This window comes from Boleophthalmus pectinirostris, unplaced genomic scaffold (assembly GCF_026225935.1).
Source record: "Boleophthalmus pectinirostris isolate CB_2022bp ecotype Guang Dong unplaced genomic scaffold, ASM2622593v1 HiC_scaffold_17, whole genome shotgun sequence".
Lineage (NCBI taxonomy): Eukaryota > Metazoa > Chordata > Actinopteri > Gobiiformes > Gobiidae > Boleophthalmus > Boleophthalmus pectinirostris.
The window spans coordinates 38,244,049-38,266,548 of NW_026571115.1; the positions used below are offsets into that span (position 1 = coordinate 38,244,049).

The 22,500-nt window shown below is 51.0% G+C and overlaps 1 protein-coding gene across 1 annotated transcript in view; it reads left to right on the plus strand.

Moving 5' to 3' along the window:
• The first annotated feature begins 4,561 nt into the window (after nucleotides 1–4,561).
• The window catches only part of LOC129408761 (serine/threonine-protein kinase TAO2-like), a 19,124-nt gene continuing 1,185 nt past the window's right edge, over nucleotides 4,562–22,500 (plus strand). Inside the window, exons 1-6 of the mRNA XM_055153131.1 lie at nucleotides 4,562–5,061; nucleotides 10,433–10,573; nucleotides 15,631–15,702; nucleotides 17,538–17,639; nucleotides 21,273–21,318; nucleotides 21,819–21,915. Of these exons, the coding sequence (XP_055009106.1) occupies nucleotides 10,442–10,573; nucleotides 15,631–15,702; nucleotides 17,538–17,639; nucleotides 21,273–21,318; nucleotides 21,819–21,915 (449 nt within the window). The 5' untranslated portion in view covers nucleotides 4,562–5,061; nucleotides 10,433–10,441. The remainder of the gene's footprint in view (nucleotides 5,062–10,432; nucleotides 10,574–15,630; nucleotides 15,703–17,537; nucleotides 17,640–21,272; nucleotides 21,319–21,818; nucleotides 21,916–22,500) is intronic.

The following is a 22,500-nucleotide window of genomic DNA, read 5'->3' on the forward strand; positions in this document are numbered from 1 at the left end:
TTGTGTGTGTGGTGTGTGTGTGTGTACGTGTGTGTGTGTGTATGTGTGTGTGTGTGTGACATGTGTGTGTGTGTGTGTGTGTGACATATGTGTGTGTGTGTGTGTGTGACATATGTGTGTGTGTGTGTGTGTGTGTGTGTGTGTGTGTGTGTGTGTGTGTGTTGTGTGTGTGTGTGTTTGTATTTTATTGGTTTTACATATTTGTGTTATGACTCTGTGTTTAAGATTCTCTGCAGTGGAAAATCCCCAAACACAAACACAGACAGGGACACTGACAGGTGACAGGGACACTGACAGGTGCAGGGGACAGGTGCAGTGTATTTTTAGTCTCTTTTTTTGTTGTTTGTTTATTTATTTATTTGTTTGTTTGTTTGTTTGTTGTTTGTTTGTTTTTTGTTTGTCTGTTTGTTTATTTGTTTGTTTGTCTTGTTTGTTTGTTTGTTTGTTTATTTGTTTGTTTGTCTGTTTGTTTATTTGTTTGTTTGTTTGTTTATTTGTTTGTTTGTTTGTTTGTTGTTTGTTTTTGTTTGTTTGTTTGTTTGTTTGTTCTTGTTCTCGTCACATTTGTCTCTTTATAAACACACACTTGTTCTTCATCTTCCTCAGGACTCGTGGCTCCTCTTCATCAGTTCGGGTCGTGGACCTGAGGCCTGGAGCTTCAGGGTTCTGCTCTTTTCTGGACTGAGATGTTCTGTTGTTTTTCCAGGTCAGGGGTCACAGCTCCGAGTGTCCGATCACCACGAGCTCCACTGGTGCTTCACCTTCAGACCTTCTGCAGCTCCTCCTTCAGCCTCTGGTGTTTCTCTGGTGTTTCTCTGGTGTTTCTCTCTCTGGTGTTTCTCTGGTGTCTCGTCTTCTTCTCTCCTGATGTTTCCATCTCTTGGTGTTGTGATGTTCCACCACGGCTCTGCTCTGTTCTTCTCCAGCTCCACTCTGTCTGGTTGGTTCATCTCCGTCCTGTCCGTCTGGATCTGAAGTCCCACGGGATCTTGGCTCGGTCTTTCTCCACGACCTCTGGAGGTGTTTGACCTTGACCTTGTGGTCTCCAGCTCGTCCTCTGCTCAGATGTTTCTGTGAGTGTGGCTCCTCTTGGTTCTGTGGTTCATGTTTGTTTCCCTGCAGCTCTGAGCTGGACTGTGTCAGGAGCCTCAGTCCAGACCGAGACTCTGGTCTGGTCCAGACCGAGACTCTGGTCTGGTCCAGACCGAGACTCTGGTCTGGTCCAGACCGAGACTCTGGTCTGGTCCAGACCGAGACTCTGGTCTGGAGAAACATCTGGACTCTGAGAAATAGAAATATACAGTCAGTGTCTGCACTTGTGTTAACTGCTCTGTGTTCTGGACTGTAACCTCTGTCTCTGTGTCTGTGTGTCTCTGTGTCTCTGTGTCTCTGTGTCTCTGTGTCTCTGTGTTTGTGTCTCTGTGTCTCTGTGGTCTCGCTCTGTGGTCTGCTGTGTGTCTGTGTGTTCTGTGTGTCTGTGTGTCTCTGTGTGTCTCTGTGTGTCTCTGTCTCTGTCTCTGTGTGTCTGTGTTGTCTCTGTGTGTCTGTGTGTCTCTGTGTGTCTGTGTCTGTGTCTCTGTGTGTGTCTCTCTGTGTCTGTGTGCTCTGTGTGCTGTGTCTCTGTGTGTCTGTGTGTGTCTGTGTGTCCTGTGTGTGTGTCTTCTGTGTCTCTGTGTGTGTCTCTGTGTCTCTGTCTGTGTGTCTGTGTCTCTGTGTGTGTCTCTGTGTCTCTGTCTGTGTCTGTGTGTCTCTGTGTCTGTGTGTCTGTGTGTCTGTGTGTCTCTCTGTGTGTCTCTGTGTCTCTGTCTCTGTGTGTCTGTGTGTCTGTGGTGTGTGTGTCTCTGTGTGTCTCTGTGTGTCTGTGTCTCTGTGTGTCTGTGTCTCTGTGTCTCTGTGGTCTGCGCTGACACCTTGTGGACACACGTGGGACCTGCAGGAGCTCGAGGGACAGACTCAGACCCAGACCCAGACCCAGACCCAGACTCAGACCCAGACCCAGACCCAGACCCAGACTCAGACCCAGACCCAGACCCAGACTCAACCCAGACCCCAGACTCAGACCCAGACTCAGACCCAGACTCAGACCCAGACTCAGACCCAGACCTCAGACCCCAGACTCAGACTCAGACCCAGACCAGACTCAGACCCAGACCCAGACTCAGACCCAGACTCAGACCCAGACTCAGACTCAGACTCAGACCCAGACCCAGACCCAGACTCAGACTCAGACCCAGACTCAGACTCAGACCCAGACTCAGACTCAGACCCAGACCCAGACTCAGACCCAGACCCAGACCAGACTCAGACTCAGACTCAGACTCAAAACCCACGAGAATTTGGAATTTATCTGTTTCTGTCGAATCTTTATTTTATAGTTTTCATTTCAGAATAATCTGTATATTTTACCCAAGAGGAGGACAGGAGCGCACCTGACACAGAGACAGGGGCAGGGGAGGGCACCTGACACAGAGACAGGAGGACGGGAGCGCACCTGACACAGAGACAGGAGGACGGGAGCGCACCTGACACAGAGACAGGAGGACGGGAGCGCACCTGACACAGAGACAGGGACAGGGGAGGGCACCTGACACAGAGACAGGAGGACGGGAGCGCACCTGACACAGAGACAGGGGACAGGGAGGGCACCTGACGCAGAGACAGGAGGACGGAGCGCACTGACACAGAGACAGGGGACGGGAGCGCACCTGACACAGAGACAGGGGCAGGGGAGCGCACCTGACACAGAGACAGGGGCAGGGGAGGGCACCTGACACAGAGACAGGAGGACGGGAGCGCACAGAGGGGAGCGCACCTGACACAGAGACAGGGACAGGGGAGGGCACCTGACACAGAGACAGGAGACAGGGAGGGCACCTGACACAGAGACAGGGCAGGGAGCACCTGACACAGAGACAGGGGCAGGGGAGGCACCTGACACACAGACAGGACAGGGAGGGCACCTGACACAGAGACAGGAGACGGGAGCACCTGACAGGACAGGACAGGGGAGGCACCTGACACAGAGACAGGAGGACGGGAGCGCACCTGACACAGAGACAGGGACAGGGGAGGGCACCTGACACAGAGACAGGGACAGGGGAGGGCACCTGACACAGAGACAGGGACAGGGAGCGCACCTGACACAGAGACAGGGACAGGGGAGGGCACCTGACACAGAGACAGGGACAGGGGAGGGCACCTGACACAGAGACAGGGAGAGGAGGACAGAGTTTCTCTCAGACTCGTCGTGTGAAAGTGTCTCTCTTCTTCTTCTTCTTCTTCTTCTTCTTCTTCTTCTTCTGTCGTTTCTTCTGAACTATTCTTATCAAACAGGTCACAGTTTGTTTGTTTTTTTGCTTTGACGTGAAAGTTTAAATTTTGGCACAAATTCCAAAAGGCTCACAGGACGAACAAAACTCAGGTCCCTCAGGTCCTTCAGGTCCCTCAGGTCCTTCAGATCCTTCAGGTCCCTCAGGTCCTTCAGGTCCCTCTGGTCCCTCAGGTCCTTCAGGTCCCTCAGGTCCTTCAGGTCCCTCAGGTCCTTCAGGTCCCTCTGGTCCCTCAGGTCCTTCAGGTCCCTCAGGTTCTTCAGGTCCCTCTGGTCCTTCAGGTCATCTCTGTTTAGAACCTTTAAACTCCATTATAAACATCCACAGAAGTGCTGCTGTCAAAACAGCAGGGCCTCACCTGTCTCTGTGAGGGGGTGCAGCACCTGTCACCTGTCAGGGCCGGAGTGTCAGGGAGCACCTGTCAGAGCTGTAGTGTCAGGGAGCACCTGTCAGAGTTGTAGTGTCAGGGAGCACCTGTCAGGGCTGTAGTGTCAGGGTGCACCTGTCTGTTACCTGTCAAGGCCGTAGTGTCAGGGAGCACCTGTCAGAGCTGTTGTGTCAGGGAGCACCTGTCAGGGCCGTAGTGTCAGGGAGCACCTGTCAGGGCCGGAGTGTCAGGGAGCACCTGTCAGGACCGTAGTGTCAGGGAGCACCTGTCAGGACCGTAGTGTCAGGGAGCACCTGTCAGGACCGTAGTGTCAGGGAGCACCTGTCAGGGCCGTAGTGTCAGGGAGCACCTGTCAGGGCCGTAGTGTCAGGGAGCACCTGTCAGGGCCGTAGTGTCAGGGAGCACCTGTCAGGGCCGTAGTGTCAGGGAGCACCTGTGTGAGGTGTTTGTACGTGTGTTCGGGCAGCGCCCTCTGCTGGTCCGGGGCAGTGGGCGCTGCTGCTTCATGGCTCCTGTCAGTGTCACCTGCCGCCCCTGTCACCGGACCGAGACCACAAATAAATCAATAAATCAATGAATGTATAAATAAGTATAAATAAATAAATAAATGTATAAATAAATGTATAAATAAATAAATAAATAATTCTCCTGCCGGTATCTGCGGATGTTACAAAAGTTTATTTATGTTTAGTTTTTCAAATATTCTTAATTATTTTGTGTTTTTGCTGATTTGCCTGATTCATGAAACGTTTGAGGAAATGTTCCAAAGTGACTGAAATAAACTGTAAATTATTATTTTTTCAGATTTTATTTTTCGGATTCCGCTGCGGTTTGTTTTACTGTGGACCGGAAACGGGCCGCGCTGCTTCCGGTGTCGCTCTGGTCCATCTTGTTTTTGGCTCGAACAAAACGCGGCTAAAACGCGTCCATTCCGCCTCCAGAGCCCAGCGCCGCGCTTCCGAACCGGACCGGACTTGTTCCTCGCGTCCTTTCTCCGGTACCGGGAGCCGTGAGGAGCTGGAGCCGCGGGCGAACCGGAGCCACACCCAGAAACGAGGCGAATGTCCCCGTTAGCAGCGCGGCTAAGTCAGGCTAACGCCGCCGCCTCCGAGCCGCGCTCCGAGCCCCGCCGCGCGCGCTGAAACCCGGCGGGACCGCGGGGCTGCGCCGGGACCGGGACCGGGTCTGGACCGGGGCTGGTGTCCGGGGAGACGGAGCGGGAGCGAGGGGACATGTGGACGCCGTGTGCGGACTGAGAGCTGCAGGAGGACCGGGGGAGGCGGCGGATCGGGACCCGTTAGCTCCGAGGCTAACTCTTGTTTTTGGGATCCACATTAAGCCGCGGTGAGTTCGGCCGCTGTGCCCGGGGCCGGGGCCGCTGTGCCCGGGCCCGGGCCGCTGTGCCCGGGCCGGGGGCCGCTGTGCCCGGGCGGGGGCCGCTGGGCCGGGGGCCGCTCGGGCCGGGGGAGCTCGTCCCGGGTCACGCCGGGCGGAGCTGCGGCGCTTTGTCCCTGTCCCAGATTCACTGTCCCACTTTGAGTTAATGGGACAAATGAAGCGTCTCTAATGTGAACGCGGCGGATAAGTCACGTTCACGGAGCGTTTGTGTAAATCTGACCCGAAAGATTTTAACAAAACCAACGATTTAACCCAATTTAGACAAATAACGCCCCAGATGGCACTGATTTGGACCAATCTGGACTAAACCAGGACGAAATTAGGACTACATCAGGTCTAAACCAGGACTAAACTAAGACCAAACCAGGACAACATCAGGACTACATCAGGTCTAAACCAGGACTAGACCAGGACAAGACCAGGACAAGACCAGGACCCAGGACTAAGACCAGGACTAGACCAGGACTAGACCAGGACTAGACCAGGACTAGACCAGGTTTTGACTAATCTGATTCCTGCCAACTGTAAAGAGGAGCAGAAATTGTCTTTGGTCCTGGTTTAGACCTGGTTTGGTCCTGGTTTAGACCTGGTTTAAACCCACAGTTGTGTTAAAATGTTGTAAATGTGTTGTAGTTTTATCATAATCTTTGGTTTGTGTCGTGACCCAGAATGTGCAGATTTAAAACAATTTAAATATGTGAGATTAAGATTAGATCTTTTTAGAGTCAGATTAGATCTTTTTTAATTCACAGAACCGACCCCTGATTTTTAAGTCCGGTTTTGTTGTTCCGTTGTTCCCGGTCTCACTCAGAGCTGTGGTTTTTGTGTTTTTTGTGGTTTGTGTTTGTTTCGTTCACACGTTTGAGGAAGTGTTTCTTTATGATTATTGTGTTGACGTCTGATCTGTCCTCATGTTCCTGTTTCCCCGGGACAGTCCCAGTCCTGAGTCTGTGTCCCCCCCGTCCCCCCGTCCCCAGAGATTTACACTAAACCACTGATATGTCCCAGTTTTATATAAAGGTCTAAACCAGGACCAAAACCAGGACCAAAACCAGGACCAAAACCAGGACTTTCACAGATTTTGACTAATCTGATTCCTGCCAACAGTAAAGAGGATCAGAAATTGTCATTTGTCCTGGTTTAGACCTGCTTTTAGACCTGATTTGGTCCTGGTTTAGACCTGGTTTAATTCCTAGTTTGGTCCTGGTTTTAGACCTGGTTTAGTCCCTGGTTTAGTCCCTGGTTTAGTCCCTGGTTTAGACCTGGTTTAATTCCTGGTTTAGTCCTGGTTTAGACCTGGTTTAGTCCCTGGTTTGCTCCTGGTTTAGTCCCTTTTTTGTCCCTGGTTTAGTCCCGGTTTAGTCTCAGGTGGAACAGATCTTTAGATCATTAGACCATCTTTAGTTTCACTGAGATGCAGCTCCAGGGATGTTTCTGAACACGGTTTAAAGCTTCACTGCGGAACATTTCCTCATAGAGCTTGTTTGGTCTCTGGTCTCTGGTCTCTGGTCTTGGTCCTGCAATTACCAATCTGTCCTGAACTAAAGAAAAAAGGACCTGTTCACTATCGAGAACGACCACTTGATGACATCACGAGGTGGAGCAGAGCGTTTGAAGATTTGCAGATGTAACAGATTCAGAATAAAGAAACAAACAAACACAACTGCAGCTCTGAGTGTGACCACAACAACACAACAAACAACAACACCACAACAACAACAACACAACACAACAACAGCACAACAACACAACACCACAAGAACAATACAACAACAACAACAACAACAACAACAATACCACAACAACAACAACACCACAACAACAACACCACAACAACAACAACAACAACAACAACAACACAACAACAACAACAACAACAACACAACACAACAGAACAACAACAACAATACAACAACAACACAACAACAACACAATACAACAACACAACAACAACAACAACACAACAACAACACAACAACAGAACAGCACAACAACAACAAACAACACAACAACACAACAACAACAGCACAACAACAACACACACAACAACAACAACATACAACAACAACACAACAAACAACAACAACAACAGTAGAACAGTGGATTAAATCTCAGTTTTTGTGTTTCAGAGACTCGACAATTTTTTTGTTGAACATTTGTGTTTAGAGTAAAATCCTTGGTGTTTTTGAGCCGAGCGACACTTTTCACTTTTCACTTTTCTCTTTTCACTTTTCTCTTTTCTCTTTTCTCTTTTCACTTTTCACTTTTCACTTTTCTCTTTTCACTTTTCTCTTTTCTCTTTCCTCTCGTGGATCCGTCGTGTTTAAATCTTTCCTCGTGTGTTTGGTTCAAATAAACGAGAGGCTCCAGGAAGCAGAGGATTATGGGGAATGTAGGACAGACTATTTAAACCGACACTCGCTGACCTCAATACTCCAGGACCCGAGCCAGGACCTGAGTCTGACCTGCAGCCAGGACCTGAGTCTGACCTGCAGCCAGGACCTGAGTCTGACCTGCAGCCAGGACCTGAGTCTGACCTGCAGCCAGGACCTGAGTCTGACCCGCAGCCAGGACCCGAGTCTGACCCGCAGCCAGAACCTGAGTCTGACCTGAGTCTGACCCACAACCAGACCGGGTTTAGTCCCTGGTTGTTTTAGTCTTGTTTTAGTCCCTGGTTTAGTCCTGGTTTAGTCCCGGTTTGGTCTTGGTTTGGTCCCTGGTTTAGTCCTGGTTTGGTTCCGGTTTAGTCCCTGGTTTAGTCCCTGGTTTGGTCCTGGTTTAGTCCCTGGTTTGGTCCTGGTTTAGTCCCTGGTTCGGTCCTGGTTTGGTCCTGGCTTAGTCCTGGTTTATTGAGGAAATGTCCCGCAGTGGAGCTTTATCTGTTGTCTTCAGGTCTGTTTCTTGATTCTATTTTTGGATGCTGCAGATTTGGTCCAATTTTTTTTGACTTTCTCCTTTTCGCCTTTTTTTTTTTGTTCTTTCATCTTAATAAACTCAGAGACTGAAACACAGACTCTAACTCTGGTCTAGACCTGGTTTAGTCCTGGTTTAGACCTGGTTTAGACCTGGTTTAGTCCTGGTCTAGACCTGGTTTAGTCCTGGTTTAGTCCTGGTTCACACAGCTCCAGGGATGTTTCTGAACAGGGTTAAAGCTCCACTGTGGAACTTTTCGTCATAGATGTGTTTTACTCGGTCTCTGGTCTGGTCTCTGGTCTCTGGTCCGGTCTCAGTCCTGGTCTTGGTCTTGGACTGTATGGAGCTGTGATGTTGGTCCTGGTCTTAGTCTTGGTCCTGGTCCTGGTCCTGGTCCTGGTCTTGGTCTTGGTCCTGGTCCTGGTCTTGGTCTGGACTCTGGAGCTGTGATGTTGGTCTTGGTCCTGGTCTTGATCTGGACTCTGGAGCTGTGATGTTGGTCTTGGTCCTGGTACTGGTCTTGGTCCTGGTCTTGGTCTGGACTCTGGAGCTGTGATGTTGGTCTTGGTCCTGGTCTTGGTCTGGACTCTGGAGCTGTGATGTTGGTCCTGGTCTTGGTCCTGGTCCTGGTCTTGGTCCTGGTCTGGACTCTGGAGCTGTGATGTTGGTCTTGGTCCTGGTCTTGGTCTTGGTCCTGGTCTAGACTCTGGAGCTGTGATGTTGTTTCTAAATCCAGTGTGAGACTCGGACACTTCAGAGTGTGACTCAAACAAAACACTTTAATATGAAACACAGGACAGTCCTGGTTTAGTCCAGATTTAGTCCTGGTTTAGTCCAGATTTAGTCCAGATTTAGTCCCTGGTTTAGTCCTGGTTTAGTCCAGGTTTAGTCCCTGGTTTAGTCCTGGTTTAGTCCCTGGTTTAGTCCTAGTTTAGTCCCTGGTTTAGTCCTGGTTTAGTCCTGGTTTAGTCCAGGTTTAGTCCCTGGATTAGTCCTGGTTTAGTCCAGGTTTAGTCCCTGGTTTAGTCCTGGTTTAGTCCTAGGTTTAGTCCCTGGTTTAGTCCTGGTTTAGTCCAGGTTTAGTCCCTGGATTAGTCCTGGTTTAGTCCCTGGTTTAGTCCAGGTTTAGTCCTGGTTTAGTCCTGGTTTAGTCCTGGTTTAGTCCTGGTTTAGTCCTGGTTTGTAGAAGTGGGTCAGTGTTTCCAGTGAGTTTAACACATTATAGTTGAGACTGAAATAGTCCCTCAGAGTCTTTAGTCTGGATCTGCTCCACGTCTCGTATCGTCCGGGACCAAACCGATAAACCCACTCACTTATCATTATGATTATCGGCCGATTTGGACAAATATCGTATCGACAAATATCCAAATGAAGCTCGTCCAGGTCACAGGTACGAGTGTCATAGCAACCAAAGAGCCAATCAGGAGCGAGGCTGCTGAAGGTAACGCCCCCTCCCTTAGCAACGCTGTCAATCAAACCTGTTGCTAACGTTAGTGGGAGGGGCCTCGGGGAAAGAAGGCGTCTGATTGGTCTGATCTTAAAGTTCAAATCTGGAATCAGGGACAAAACATTAAACTTTTCTCTCTGTGCCCCCACTCTGTACACACTCTGTACTCGCTCTGTGTCCACTCTGTGCCCGATCTGTGCCCACTCTGTACCCACTCTCTCTCTTTTCTTTAGTGATATCTAACCTGTCTGTCTCTGTGCCCGCAGGCCCTGACCTCTGTCTCTGTGTCTCTGTGTCTCTGTGCCCGCAGGCCCTGACCTCTGTCTCTGTGTCTCTGTGCCCGCAGGCCCTGACCTCTGTCTGTGTCTCTGTGCCCTGTCTCTGTCTCTGTGCCCGCAGGCCCTGACCTCTGTCTCTGTGTGTCTCTGTGCCCGCAGGCCCTGACCTCTGTCTCTGTGTGTCTCTGTGCCCGCAGGCCCTGACCTCTGTCTCTGTGTCTCTGTGCCCGCAGGCCCTGACCTCTGTGTCTCTGTCTCTGTGCCCGCAGGCCCTGACCTCTGTCTCTGTGTCTGTGTCTCTGTGCCCGCAGGCCCTGACCTCTGTCTCTGTCTCTGTCTCTGTGCCCGCAGGCCCTGGCCTCTGTGTCTGTCTCTGTGTCTCTGTGCCCGCAGGCCCTGACCTCTGTCTCTGTCTCTCTGTCTCTGTGCCCGCAGGCCCTGACCTCTGTCTCTGTCTCTGTGCCCGCAGGCCCTGACCTCTGTCTCTGTGTCTCTGTCTCTGTGCCCGCAGGCCCTGACCTCTGTCTCTGTGTCTCTGTCTCTGTGCCCGCAGGCCCTGACCTCTGTCTCTGTGTCTCTGTCTCTGTGCCCGCAGGCCCTGACCTCTGTCTCTGTGTCTCTGTCTCTGTGCCCGCAGGCCCTGACCTCTGTCTCTGTGTCTCTGTCTCTGTGCCCGCAGGCCCTGGCCATGCCCTCGAATGCCCGCGCGGGGAACCTGAAGGACCCTGATGTGGCAGAGCTCTTCTGTAAAGATGATCCAGAAAAACTTTTCTCCGACCTCCGAGAGATCGGACACGGGAGCTTCGGCGCCGTCTACTTCGTAAGGAGCTGGAACTGGTTTAGTCCTGGTTTAGTCTGTGTTTTAGACCTGGTTTAGTCCTGGTGTAGTCCTGGTTTAGTTCTAGTCGTGGTTTAGTCCTGATCCTGATTTTAGTTCTGGTCTAGGTCTAGTCCTGGTCTAGGTCCTGGTCTGGTCCTGGTCTAGTCATGGTCTGGTCCTGGTCTAGTCCTGGTTTAGTCCTGGGTCTGGTCTTGGTCCTGGTCTAGTCCTGGTCTAGTCCTGGTCTAGTCCTGGTCTGGTCTTGGTTTGGTCTTGGTCCTGGTCTGGGTCCTGGTCTGGTCTAGGTCCTGGTCTAGTCCTGGTCCTGCTCTAGTCCTGGTCTGGTCCTGGTCTGGTCCTGGTCTAGTCCTGGTCTCGTCCTGGTCTCGTCTGGTCCTGGTCTGGTCCTGGTCTGGTCCTGGTCTGGTCCTGGTCTGGTCCTGGTCTGGTCCTGGTCTGGTCCTGGTCCTGGTGTAGTCCTGGTCTAGTCCTGGTCTGGTCCTGGTCTGGTCCTGGTGTAGTCCTGGTGTAGTCCTGGTCTAGTCCTGGTCTGGTCCTGGTCTGGTCCTGGTCTGGTGGTCCTGGTCCTGGTCTGGTCCTGGTCTGGTCCTGGTCCTGGTCTAGTCCTGGTCTAGTCCTGGTCTGGTCCTGGTCCTGGTGTAGTCCTGGTCTAGTCCTGGTCTAGTCCTGGTCTGGTCTGGTCTGGTCTGGTCTGGTCCTGGTCTGGTCCTGGTCTGGTCCTGGTCTAGTCCTGGTCTGGTCCTGGTCTGGTCCTGGTCTGGTCCTGGTCTGGTCCTGGTCCTGGTGTAGTCCTGGTCTAGTCCTGGTCTGGTCCTGGTCTGGTCCTGGTCTGGTCTGGTCTGGTCTGGTCCTGGTCTAGTCCTGGTCTTGGTCCTGGTCTGGTCCTGGTCTGTCTGGTCCTGGTCTGGTCCTGGTCTGGTCCTGGTCTGGTCCCTGGTCTGGTCCTGGTCCTAGTCCTGGTCTTGGTCCTGGTCTGTCTGGTCTGGTCTAGTCCTGGTCTAGTCCTGGTCTGGTCCTGGTCTAGTCCTGGTCTGGTCCTGGTCTAGTCCTGGGCTAGTCCTGGTTTAGTCCTGGGTCTGGTCCTGGTTTAGTCCTGGTCTGGTCCTGGTCCTGGTCTAGTCCTGGTCTGGTCCTGGTCTGGTCCTGGTCTAGTCCTGGTCTGGTCTGGTCCTGGTCTCCTGGTCTGTCTGGTCTGGTCTGGTCCTGGTCTGGTCTGGTCTGGTCTGGTCCTGGTCTAGTCCTGGTCTGGTCTGGTCCTGGTCTGTCTGTCCTGGTCTGTCCTGGTCCTGGTCCTGGTCTGTCTGGTCCTGGTCTGGTCCTGTCTGTCTGGTCTGGTCTGTCCTGGTCTTGGTCCTGGTCTGGTCCTGGTCTCGTCTGGTCCTGGTCCTGGTCCTGGTCTGTCTGTCCTGGTCTTGGTCTGGTCTGGTCCTGGTCTGGTCCTGGTCTGGTCTGGTCCTGGTCTGGTCCTGGTCCTGGTCCTGGTCCTGGTCTGGTCCTGGTCTGGTCCTGGTCTGGTCCTGGTCTGGTCCTGGTCTGGTCCTCTGGTCCTGGTCGGTCCTGGTCTGGTCCTGGTCTGGTCTGGTCCTGGTCTGGTCCTGGTCTAGGTCCTGGTCTGGTCCTGGTCTAGTCCTGGTCTGGTCCTGGTCTGGTCCTGGTCTGGTCCTGGTCTGGTCCTGGTCTAGTCCTGGTCTGGTCCTGGTCCTGGTCCTGGTCCTGGTCTGGTCCTGGTCTGGTCCTGGTCTGGTCCTGGTCTGGTCCTGGTCTGGTCCTGGTCTAGTCCTGGTCTGGTCCTGGTCCTGGTCCTGGTCTGGTCCTGGTCTGGTCCTGGTCTGGTCCTGGTCCTGGTCCTGGTCTGGTCCTGGTCTCCTGGTCTTGGTCTCGGTCTGGTCCGGTCTGGTCCTGGTCTGGTCCTGGTCTGGTCCTGGTCCTGGTCTGTCTGGTCTGTCCTGGTCTAGTCTGGTCTGGTCCTGGTCTGGTCCTGGTCTGGTCCTGGTCTGGTCTGGTCTGGTCTGGTCCTGGTCTGGTCCTGGTCTGGTCTGGTCTGGTCCTGGTCTGGTCTAGTCCTGGTCTGGTCTGGTCTGGTCCTGGTCCTGGTCCTGTCTGGTCCTGGTCTGGTCTCGTCTGGTCCTGGTCTAGTCCTGGTCTGGTCCTGGTCTGGTCCTGGTCTGGTCCTAGTCCTGGTCTGGTCTGGTCCTGGTCCTGGTCTGGTCCTGGTCTGGTCTGGTCTGGTCTGGTCTGGTCCTGGTCTGGTCCTGGTCTGGTCCTGGTCCTGGTCTGGTCCTGGTCTGGTCCTGGTCTGGTCCTGGTCTGGTCCTGGTCCTGGTCTGGTCTGGTCCTGGTCCTGGTCTAGTCCTGGTCTGGTCCTGGTCTGGTCCTGGTCTAGTCCTGGTCTGGTCCTGGTCTGGTCCTGGTCTGGTCCTGGTCTAGTCCTGGTCTGGATGTTCTTGTTATATAAACTCTTCACAGCTGGAGGTCCAAGTCTTTTCTGTTTTTCACAACCTGCTCTCACTTCACCTGCCTGCACCTGCCGCTGGGCCTGTTCAGACGAGCACCTGTCGCTGCTCCTGTCTGCTCCTGTCTCTGCTCCTGTCTCTGCTCCTGTCTCTGCTCCTGTCTCTGCTCCTGTCTCTGCTCCTGTCTCTGCTCCTGTCTCTGCTCCTGTCTCTGCTCCTGTCTCTCTCTGTCCTGCTCCTGTCTGCTCTGCTCCTGTCTCTGCTCCTGTCTCTGCTCCTGTCTCTGCTCCTGTCTCTGCTCCTGTCTCTGCTCCTGTCTCTGCTCCTGTCACTGCTCCTGTCCTGTCACTGCTCCTGTCTCTGCTCCTGTCTCTGCTCCTGTCTCCGGCGTCTGAGGAGGCACAGACCGTCTCCCACCAACCACCAGCTTCACTGTTCAACCCCAGTCTCATGGTTTAATCCAGGACGTGGAATTACACCAAATGCCCTCCCACTAATAATATAATAATAATAATAATATTATTATTATTATTATTATTATTATTAATAGCCGCAAGCAGCAATGATCAGCCCTTGTGTGCATGTACACCTCGCCTCACTATGGCAACGTTGGAAAAAATACCGTACTTTCTGTACTATTAGGCGCACTGTCAGTGAATGGTCTATTTTCTTTTCCCACATATAAATGGCACTGGACTCCTCCACTCAGTCTTCGTTCCTCCTCTCACCTCTGGTCATGAGCTCTGGGTAGTGACCGAAAGGACCAGATCACAGATACAAGAGCTCGAAATGAGTTTCCTCCGCAGGGGGTCTGGGCGTCTCCCTTAGAGACAGAGTGAGGAGCTCAGTCATACAGGAGGAGCTCGGAGTAGAGCCGCTGCTCCTCCACGTGGAGAGGAGCGTCTGAGGGGAGGATGTCTGTTCTGATGTCTCCTGGACGTGTCCCTCAGGAGGTGTTCATGTCCCACCGGGAGGAGGCCCCGGGGAAGACCCAGGACACACTGGAGGGACGATGTCTCTGGACTGGAAACACCTCAGGTCCCACTGGAGGAGCTGGAGGAAGTGTCTGGGGTGAGGGAAGTCTGGGAGTCCCTGCTCAGACTGACGGATAAGAGGAAGAAAATGGATGGATAAACTGCACTGGACTTTAAGGCACATTAATCGAAACACAACAGTTGGATAAGTCAGTCAAACTTTATTTAACACGTTCACAATAATTCTGAACTTTGTTCAACTGTTACGAGTAAATAAATCCTGTCTGAGACATTAAACTGTTCTCACATTCACCATTAATCATAATAGTTGAAACAGTTGGTTGATTCTGACGTCCACATCGCTCTGTCATCATCCCAGTCTGTGTGGTTACATGTAGGAGACGGCTGGTGCACGGGGTGGTCGAGGGTGTGGGTGTGTGGTGCAGAGGGGGCGGGGCTCACACGGGCAGGTGCGTGGGCAGGTGCACCTGTGGAAGGGTTTAAAAGTGTTAAAAGTGTACACTTACCTGTTACCCAGTTTTGACTGAGAGTCAGGGTCGGGTAGATGTAATTTTTGTTGCCCGCCGCTCCTTTTCTATTCTCACCCTTTATTTTCCAACTGGTTCTATCTTCTTCTTCTTCTGCGCTGGGAGAACTGTGTGTCTGTTCATAAATGTACAAAATGCATCTGGATCCCAGCGTTAGTTTACAACAGCCTCCAGGGGCGTCACAAACTACGACCCCTGGACCAACTCTGATCTTCCCGAGCGACTCTTGGTCAATAATCCGTTACAGTCCTGTTTCCTGGAGTTCAGTTCAGTTTTGATTCTGGTCTTGGTGAAAACTCGGACCACAGATGATCCTGATCCTGACCCGAGCGTCCACGATCCGTCGGCAGATCGTGGCACAAGTGTCTTGGCGCTGTCTCTCTGTCTCTCTGTCTCTCTGTCTCTCTGTCTCTCTGTCTCTCTGTCTCTCTGTCTCTCTGTCTCTCTGTCTCTCTGTCTCGGTGAATGTGTGTTCTCCTTCTCTCCTCCACTGCTCCCACGCAGCTAAACGCACTTTCACTTTAGAACAGCCTTGAGTTTAAAGTGGGCGTTGTGAGTGTTTCTCTTGACAGGTGCATTTTGATATTAAAAGAATCACAGTCTGTTTTACTCCTGATGCTCCTGACAACGGGAGCCGGAACGCTGCAAGTGGAACGGCTTTGTAGTTTACTAAAGTCGCACCAAGACACACCAAGAAATTCAGATATAAGATGCTCTGGATTATAAAACGCACACTCAATTTTGGATGAAATTAAAGGATTTTAAGTGCGCTTTATAGTGCAGAAAATACGATATGACAGGGTTGTTGTTGACTTTTTGGATCGAAATGCTGAAACTGAATTTTCTGCAAAATTTGTGAAAAACAACATTTTTTTCTTCCATATTCAATTTAGTTTCAGGCAGTAGGGGGCGATAATTACGGCCAAGTAGCTTTAGATCAGATCTGAGAGTTTAAGGACGGATTAAAATTTTACTAAAATCAGTTTGTGTACATTTTCAGGTGGAAAATGATTTTAGAATTTTCCAATCTTCTTTTCATAACTTTGTGTTTTGTTTTTCAGGCTCGAGACGTGCGGAACAATGAGGTGGTGGCCATCAAGAAGATGTCGTTCAGCGGCAAACAGACCAACGAGGTACAGACGCCGTTTACGGTTCAACTCTGACTCTGGAACTTTAAAACTTCAGGTCAAACATGATCCTGAGTCCAGTCAAAAAGTGAAATGTTCAGAGACAGACTAGAGCAGCCGCAGGGTCTAAAAGTCTTTTAAAGGTCTTAAATATCACGTTCTTAAATCAAGGCCTCAAAAAGTCTTTTTTTCACAAAGGTTCATTAGCCTATTTTTTTATTTACTCAACTCTTTTAAACTTAGGGAGGGAAAAAAAACAACAGTGAAATCACAGAACAGGAATGAACGTCTAATGTGGAGTATGAACGAACAATAGTTACAACAATAAACTTAGTCTGTGTTCAGATGCTCCTGAAGTTTCCCAAATCAGATGTTTTGTCTCTATGTTTCTGTATTTGATCTTTTCATGTCTGAACCACACAGATGTGATGTTTTCACATGTGACCAGGACACTTGGATCTGTGCTCCTGAAACTGATCCATATCTGATCTTTAACATGTGACTTGAGTGTGAACAGTCAGGTCACATTCATCCACCTACACGTCATCAACAAGACACAAACGTCACTATTCTGCACTGAAGTAGAGAAAACTGTTCATGATCCATGTGACTGAAGTGAAGCACATCTCCACTCACCACAAAACACCACCACCAAAAACCTGCTCCTTCTCCTTCTCAATCTCCTCCTTAAAACAAGTCAGTTGTTCATGTTGTGGCTCCGGTACGAGAGGAACTTTAAAATCTCCAGGTGCTCGATGCTGCGTCCATGTTTGTTCAACTTGTGTAAACACAGAGACGCTCGCTGCGGTTGACGTCGTCGTGTCTCCAGTGTCACATGTGGGACACTTTTGGACCGTTTAATGTTCACACTGGAGTCACATACAAGTCACATTTAACTGGAAATGTGAACGACCTCGAAAAACATCAGATTTCACAAAAAAATCTGAATTGAGCTTTAAACCTGCAGACTGAACAGAGACTTGGTTGGTCTTGTTAGAATGTTTTAAATACATTTTTTGCCATTTTACAAGAAATGCTTCCTACTATAAATAAATTCTGAATGAGATTTTATAATTGAAATTTAAATCAGTGGGTAACGTTCTTTATTAGAATCAAATCTGGTGTTTTTCGCTCACATAATGGCTGCGATGTTTGTCTTAATTTTCATGTAAGTGGTCTAAAAAAGGTCTTTAAAAAAGTCTTAAATTTGGGGCAGTCAAACCCGAGGACACGCTGCAGACAGAGGCACACGTCTGAAAATGTTTCATACTGAATTTAAACAGTTTCAGTTTGAGTCGAGTTGAAAACCGTTCAGATCACAGCAGAACGTGATGGTTTAGGGCTGAGATGAGATTTTAACAGTATTTGTAAAAAATAAATTGTGTGATTCTGTTTTGGCCTCAGATTAATTTTTATTTATTTATTTTCATATTTCTGTTTTCACGAAAGCTCTGCCTTTTGGAGCTTCTCTTCAAACTCATCCACCATTTTACCCTTTTGTGTCCAATCTACGTTTAAACCTGCATTGTGTAACTTTTCTGGTCCGTCAAAAGCTCAAACCTTTCTGTCGTTGTTCCAGGTCAGATCTGTGGAGAGGCGACCCCGCTCCCAGTCAGAATCTCTGTTTTTTGGGGGGATTTTTGACTCTAAAACCACCCGAGATTGAATAAATGTGAAGTCGAGCTGTGGAACATTCCAGGGAGACCAAAAAGTTACACAGTGCAGCTTTAAAAGCATGATTTTTCTGGTGATCTTGTCCCCTGGTGTTTGTTCTGTTTTGTTTTCGTGCTCTGGTCCAGGCTCCGTGTGACTCGACTCTTTCTCTGTTTGTCGTTTTGTAGAAATGGCAGGACATCATCAAAGAGGTGAAGTTTCTCCAGAAGCTCCGTCACCCGAACACCATCGAGTACCGCGGCTGTTACCTCCGAGAGCACACGGCCTGGGTCTGTATACGAGCCTCGCACACGATCACACGCACGGTCACACGCACACGATCACACACGATCACACGCACACGATCACACGCACACACACACGCATCACACACGCACATCACACACGATCACACGCACACGATCACACACACACGATCACACTAACACGATCACACACGATCACACGATCACACTAACACACACGATCACACGCACGCGATCACACGCACACGATCACACACGCGATCACACGCACACGATCACACGCACACGATCACACGCACACACACATCACACGCACACGACACGATCACACGCACACGATCACACGCACACGATCACACGCGATCACACGATCACACACACACACGATCACACGCACACGATCACACGCACGCGATCACACGCATCACACGCACACGATCACACGACACGATCACACGCACGCGATCACACTAACACACACGATCACACTACACGCACACGATCACACGCACGCGATCACACGCACGCGATCACACGCACACGATCACACGCACACGATCACACTAACACGATCACACGCACACGATCACACACGCACACGATCACACGCACACATCACACGCACGATCACACGCACACACGCACACCACGATCACACGATCACACGCACACGCATCACACGCACACGATCACACGCACGCGATCACACGATCACACGCACACGATCACACGCACACGATCACACTAACACGATCACACGATCACACGATCACACGCACACGATCACACGCACACACGCACACGATCACACGATCACACGATCACACGCACACGATCACACTAACACACACGATCACACGCACGCGATCACACGACACACGCACACACGCATCACACACACATCACACGCATCACACACGCACACGATCACACGCACACACGATCACACTAACGCACACGATCACACGCACACACGATCACACGCACACACGATCACACTAACGCACACGATCACACGCACACGATCACACGATCACACGATCACACGCACACGCACACACACACACACACGATCACACGCACACGATCACACGCACGCGATCACACGCATCACACACACACGATCACACTAACACACACGATCACACTCACACGCACACGATCACACGCACACGATCACACACACGCGATCACACACACGATCACACTAACGACACACGATCACACGCACACGATCACACACACACGATCACACACACGCACACGATCACACGATCACACGCACACGATCACACACACACACGATCACACTACACGCACACGATCACACGCACACGATCACACGCACACACGATCACACGCACACACACACACACACAAACACGATCACACACACACGATCACACGATCACACTAACGATCACACGATCACACACGATCACACTAACACACACGATCACACACACATCACACACACACGATCACACTAACACACACGATCACACGCACACGATCACACACACACGATCACACTAACACGACACACACACGATCACACTAACACACACGATCACACACACGATCACACGCACATCACACGCACACGATCACACGCACACGCACACACTCACACGCACACGCGATCACACAACACACACGATCACACGATCACACGACACACGATCACACGCACACACGATCACACACACGATCACACACACGCACACGATCACACGATCACACGCACCGCACACGCACGATCACACGCACGCATCACACGCACACGATCACACACGCACACGCACACGATCACACACTCACACACACACATCACACGCACACACGATCACACTAACACACACGATCACACTAACACACACGATCACACACACACACACGATCACACGCACACGATCACACGCACACGATCAACACACACACACGATCACACGAACACACTCACACGATCACACGCACACGCGATCACACGCACACGATCACACGCACACACGACACACGATCACACGCACACGCGCATCACACACACACACACGATCACACGACACACCGATCACACGATCACACTAACACGATCACACTCACACGCACACCGATCACACGCACACACGATCACACGCACACACGATCACACGCAACACGATCACACTACACACACACACATCACACGCACACACACACACATCACACGCACACGATCACACGCACACACGCATCACACGCACACGATCACACGCACACACACACGATCACACGATCACACACACGATCACACGATCACACGCACGATCACACTAACGCACACGCACGATCACACTAACACACGATCACACGCATCACACGCACACACATCACACGCACACGATCACACTAACCACACACACGCACACATCACACACACTAACACACACGATCACACACACACACGATCACACTAACACACACGATCACACTAACACACACACACGATCACACACACACACACACGATCACACGAACACACACGATCACACACTCACACACACGATCACACGCACACGATCACACGCACACGATCACACTAACACACACGATCACACGCACACGATCACACTAACGCACACGATCACACGCACACGCACACGATCACACTCACACGATCACACGATCACACGATCACACACGATCACACTAACGCACACGATCACACCACACACATCACACATCACACGCACACACGATCACACTAACACACACGATCACACGCACACGATCACACACACGATCACACTAACGCACACGATCACACTAACACACACACGATTCACACACCGATCACACGATCACACTAACACACACGATCACACTAACACACACGATCACACTCGCACACACGATCACACTCACAGCACGATCGTCTCACGCGCAGACGATCGTCTCTTGCACACGATCACCTCGACAGCGATCATCTCACGATCATCTCACGATCATCTCAATGAAAATCTGTCGACTGTGGACGTCCTGGAGCCAGATAAACATTAGTTTTCAATCAAACTCCCTACGTTTCTAGCGTCGCTGTCGCGCTGGGATTTCGTGGTTTACGCCTCTCACCGAATTCCACATCCGCAAGACGCCGTTTACTCGACCAACGCAGCGGCTCTGAGCGGCTTTTTCCAACTGTGGCTTCCTCGCAGTTTGCACAAAGTTTGCCGCGATGGCCGACGAGAATCCACGAAAAAACAAAGTCACCACAAAAAGTCCAATTTTGAGGTCGATGAAAGAAAAAGAGAAGGACAAAGGGACTGAAGACAAACTAATGTGATGCTTGGAGATTTCGTTTCAGCGATGGTGCGACTAAAGCAGACGAAGGATCTAAAGACCAAAGACGCACTGGTCGATAAATTACGTCTGAACTGGAAACTTCAACGGCGACTCGTTCGGCGACTCGTTCGGCGACTCGTTCGGCGACTCGTTCGGCGACTCGTTCGGTGACTCGTTCGGCGACTCGTTCGGCGACTCGTTCGGCGACTCGTTCGGCGATGCGGAGGAGGATTGTGTGTGTGTCGATTGTGTGTGGCGGCGTTTCTCCTCTGTACAATCTTTAATATTCCTGAAGCCTGGTGTTGTGTTTGGATGTTTATTTGTCCCTCTGTGTTCCAGTTGGTGATGGAGTACTGTCTGGGCTCGGCCTCTGACCTGCTGGAAGGTCAGTCACGCTTTAATCTGACCTCTGACCTCTGACCTCTGACCTCTGCACTTCACACAGCTCAATGTTTTACACCAGACCTGAGAGAAACATCTGGAAATACACGTGGTCTAGACTTTAAAGTTGCACTGTGTAACTTTTTGAGGGTCTGTCACCTGCTTGTTTCTCTGGTTACGTCGCTGCTCTGTCTGGAATGTTCCGCAGTGTGACTTTAAACAGCTCCACTTTACATTTATTCAGGTGCAGGTTTTAGAGCTCAAAAACACTTTGAAAAACAGATACTGTGACTGTGAGCGGCGTCGCCTCTCCACAGATCTGACCTGGAACTGCATCTGGTTTGGTCACCATGGAGATAGAAAGGTTTAAAGCCATACTGTGGAATATTTCAGATAAAGTAATAACATCGTAGAGAAAAACGTTTGTGTTCCACGTGTGTGAATGTGTGTGTTTACCCCCGTCTCCCTCTGACCTGTGACCTGTGACCTCTGACCTGTGTGCAGTCCATAAGAAGCCTCTACAGGAAGTGGAGATCGCCGCCATTACCCACGGTGCACTGCAGGGCCTGGCGTACCTGCACTCGCACAACATGATCCACAGGTACGAGTCCAGCGAGTCTCACGGCTCCACACGCTCGAGGCTCCCGAGGTCTGACGCTGTTCCTCATCACAAACCCGTCTGAGGCTTTAGTCCAGGAGTGTCAAACATACGGCCCGGGGGCCAGATCCGGCCCTCCAACACCTTTAATCTGGCCCTCGGCTGATTTTCTACTCAAATATTTGAATGATATTTTCTATTAAACACCACAGAAAATTAACAAGATTTTATCACAGCAGCGTCTCCAGCGTCTCTGTACGTGGCCCCTCCCACCAGAGCAGAGTCTCTGTACGTGGCCCCTCCCACCAGAGCAGAGTCCCTGTACGTGGCCCCTCCCACCAGAGCAGAGTCTCGGTACGTGGCCCCTCCCACCAGAGCAGAGTCTCTGTACGTGGCCCCTCCCACCAGAGCAGAGTCTCTGTACGTGGCCCCTCCCACCAGAGCAGAGTCTCAGTACATGGCCCCTCCCACCAGAGCAGAGTCTCTGTACGTGGCCCCTCCCACCAGAGCAGCACAAATGAAGACTTGTCTCTTTCCAAACGCTCTTAAAGGACGATCGTTTTGTAGAGCTGGTATCATTAAGAAGTT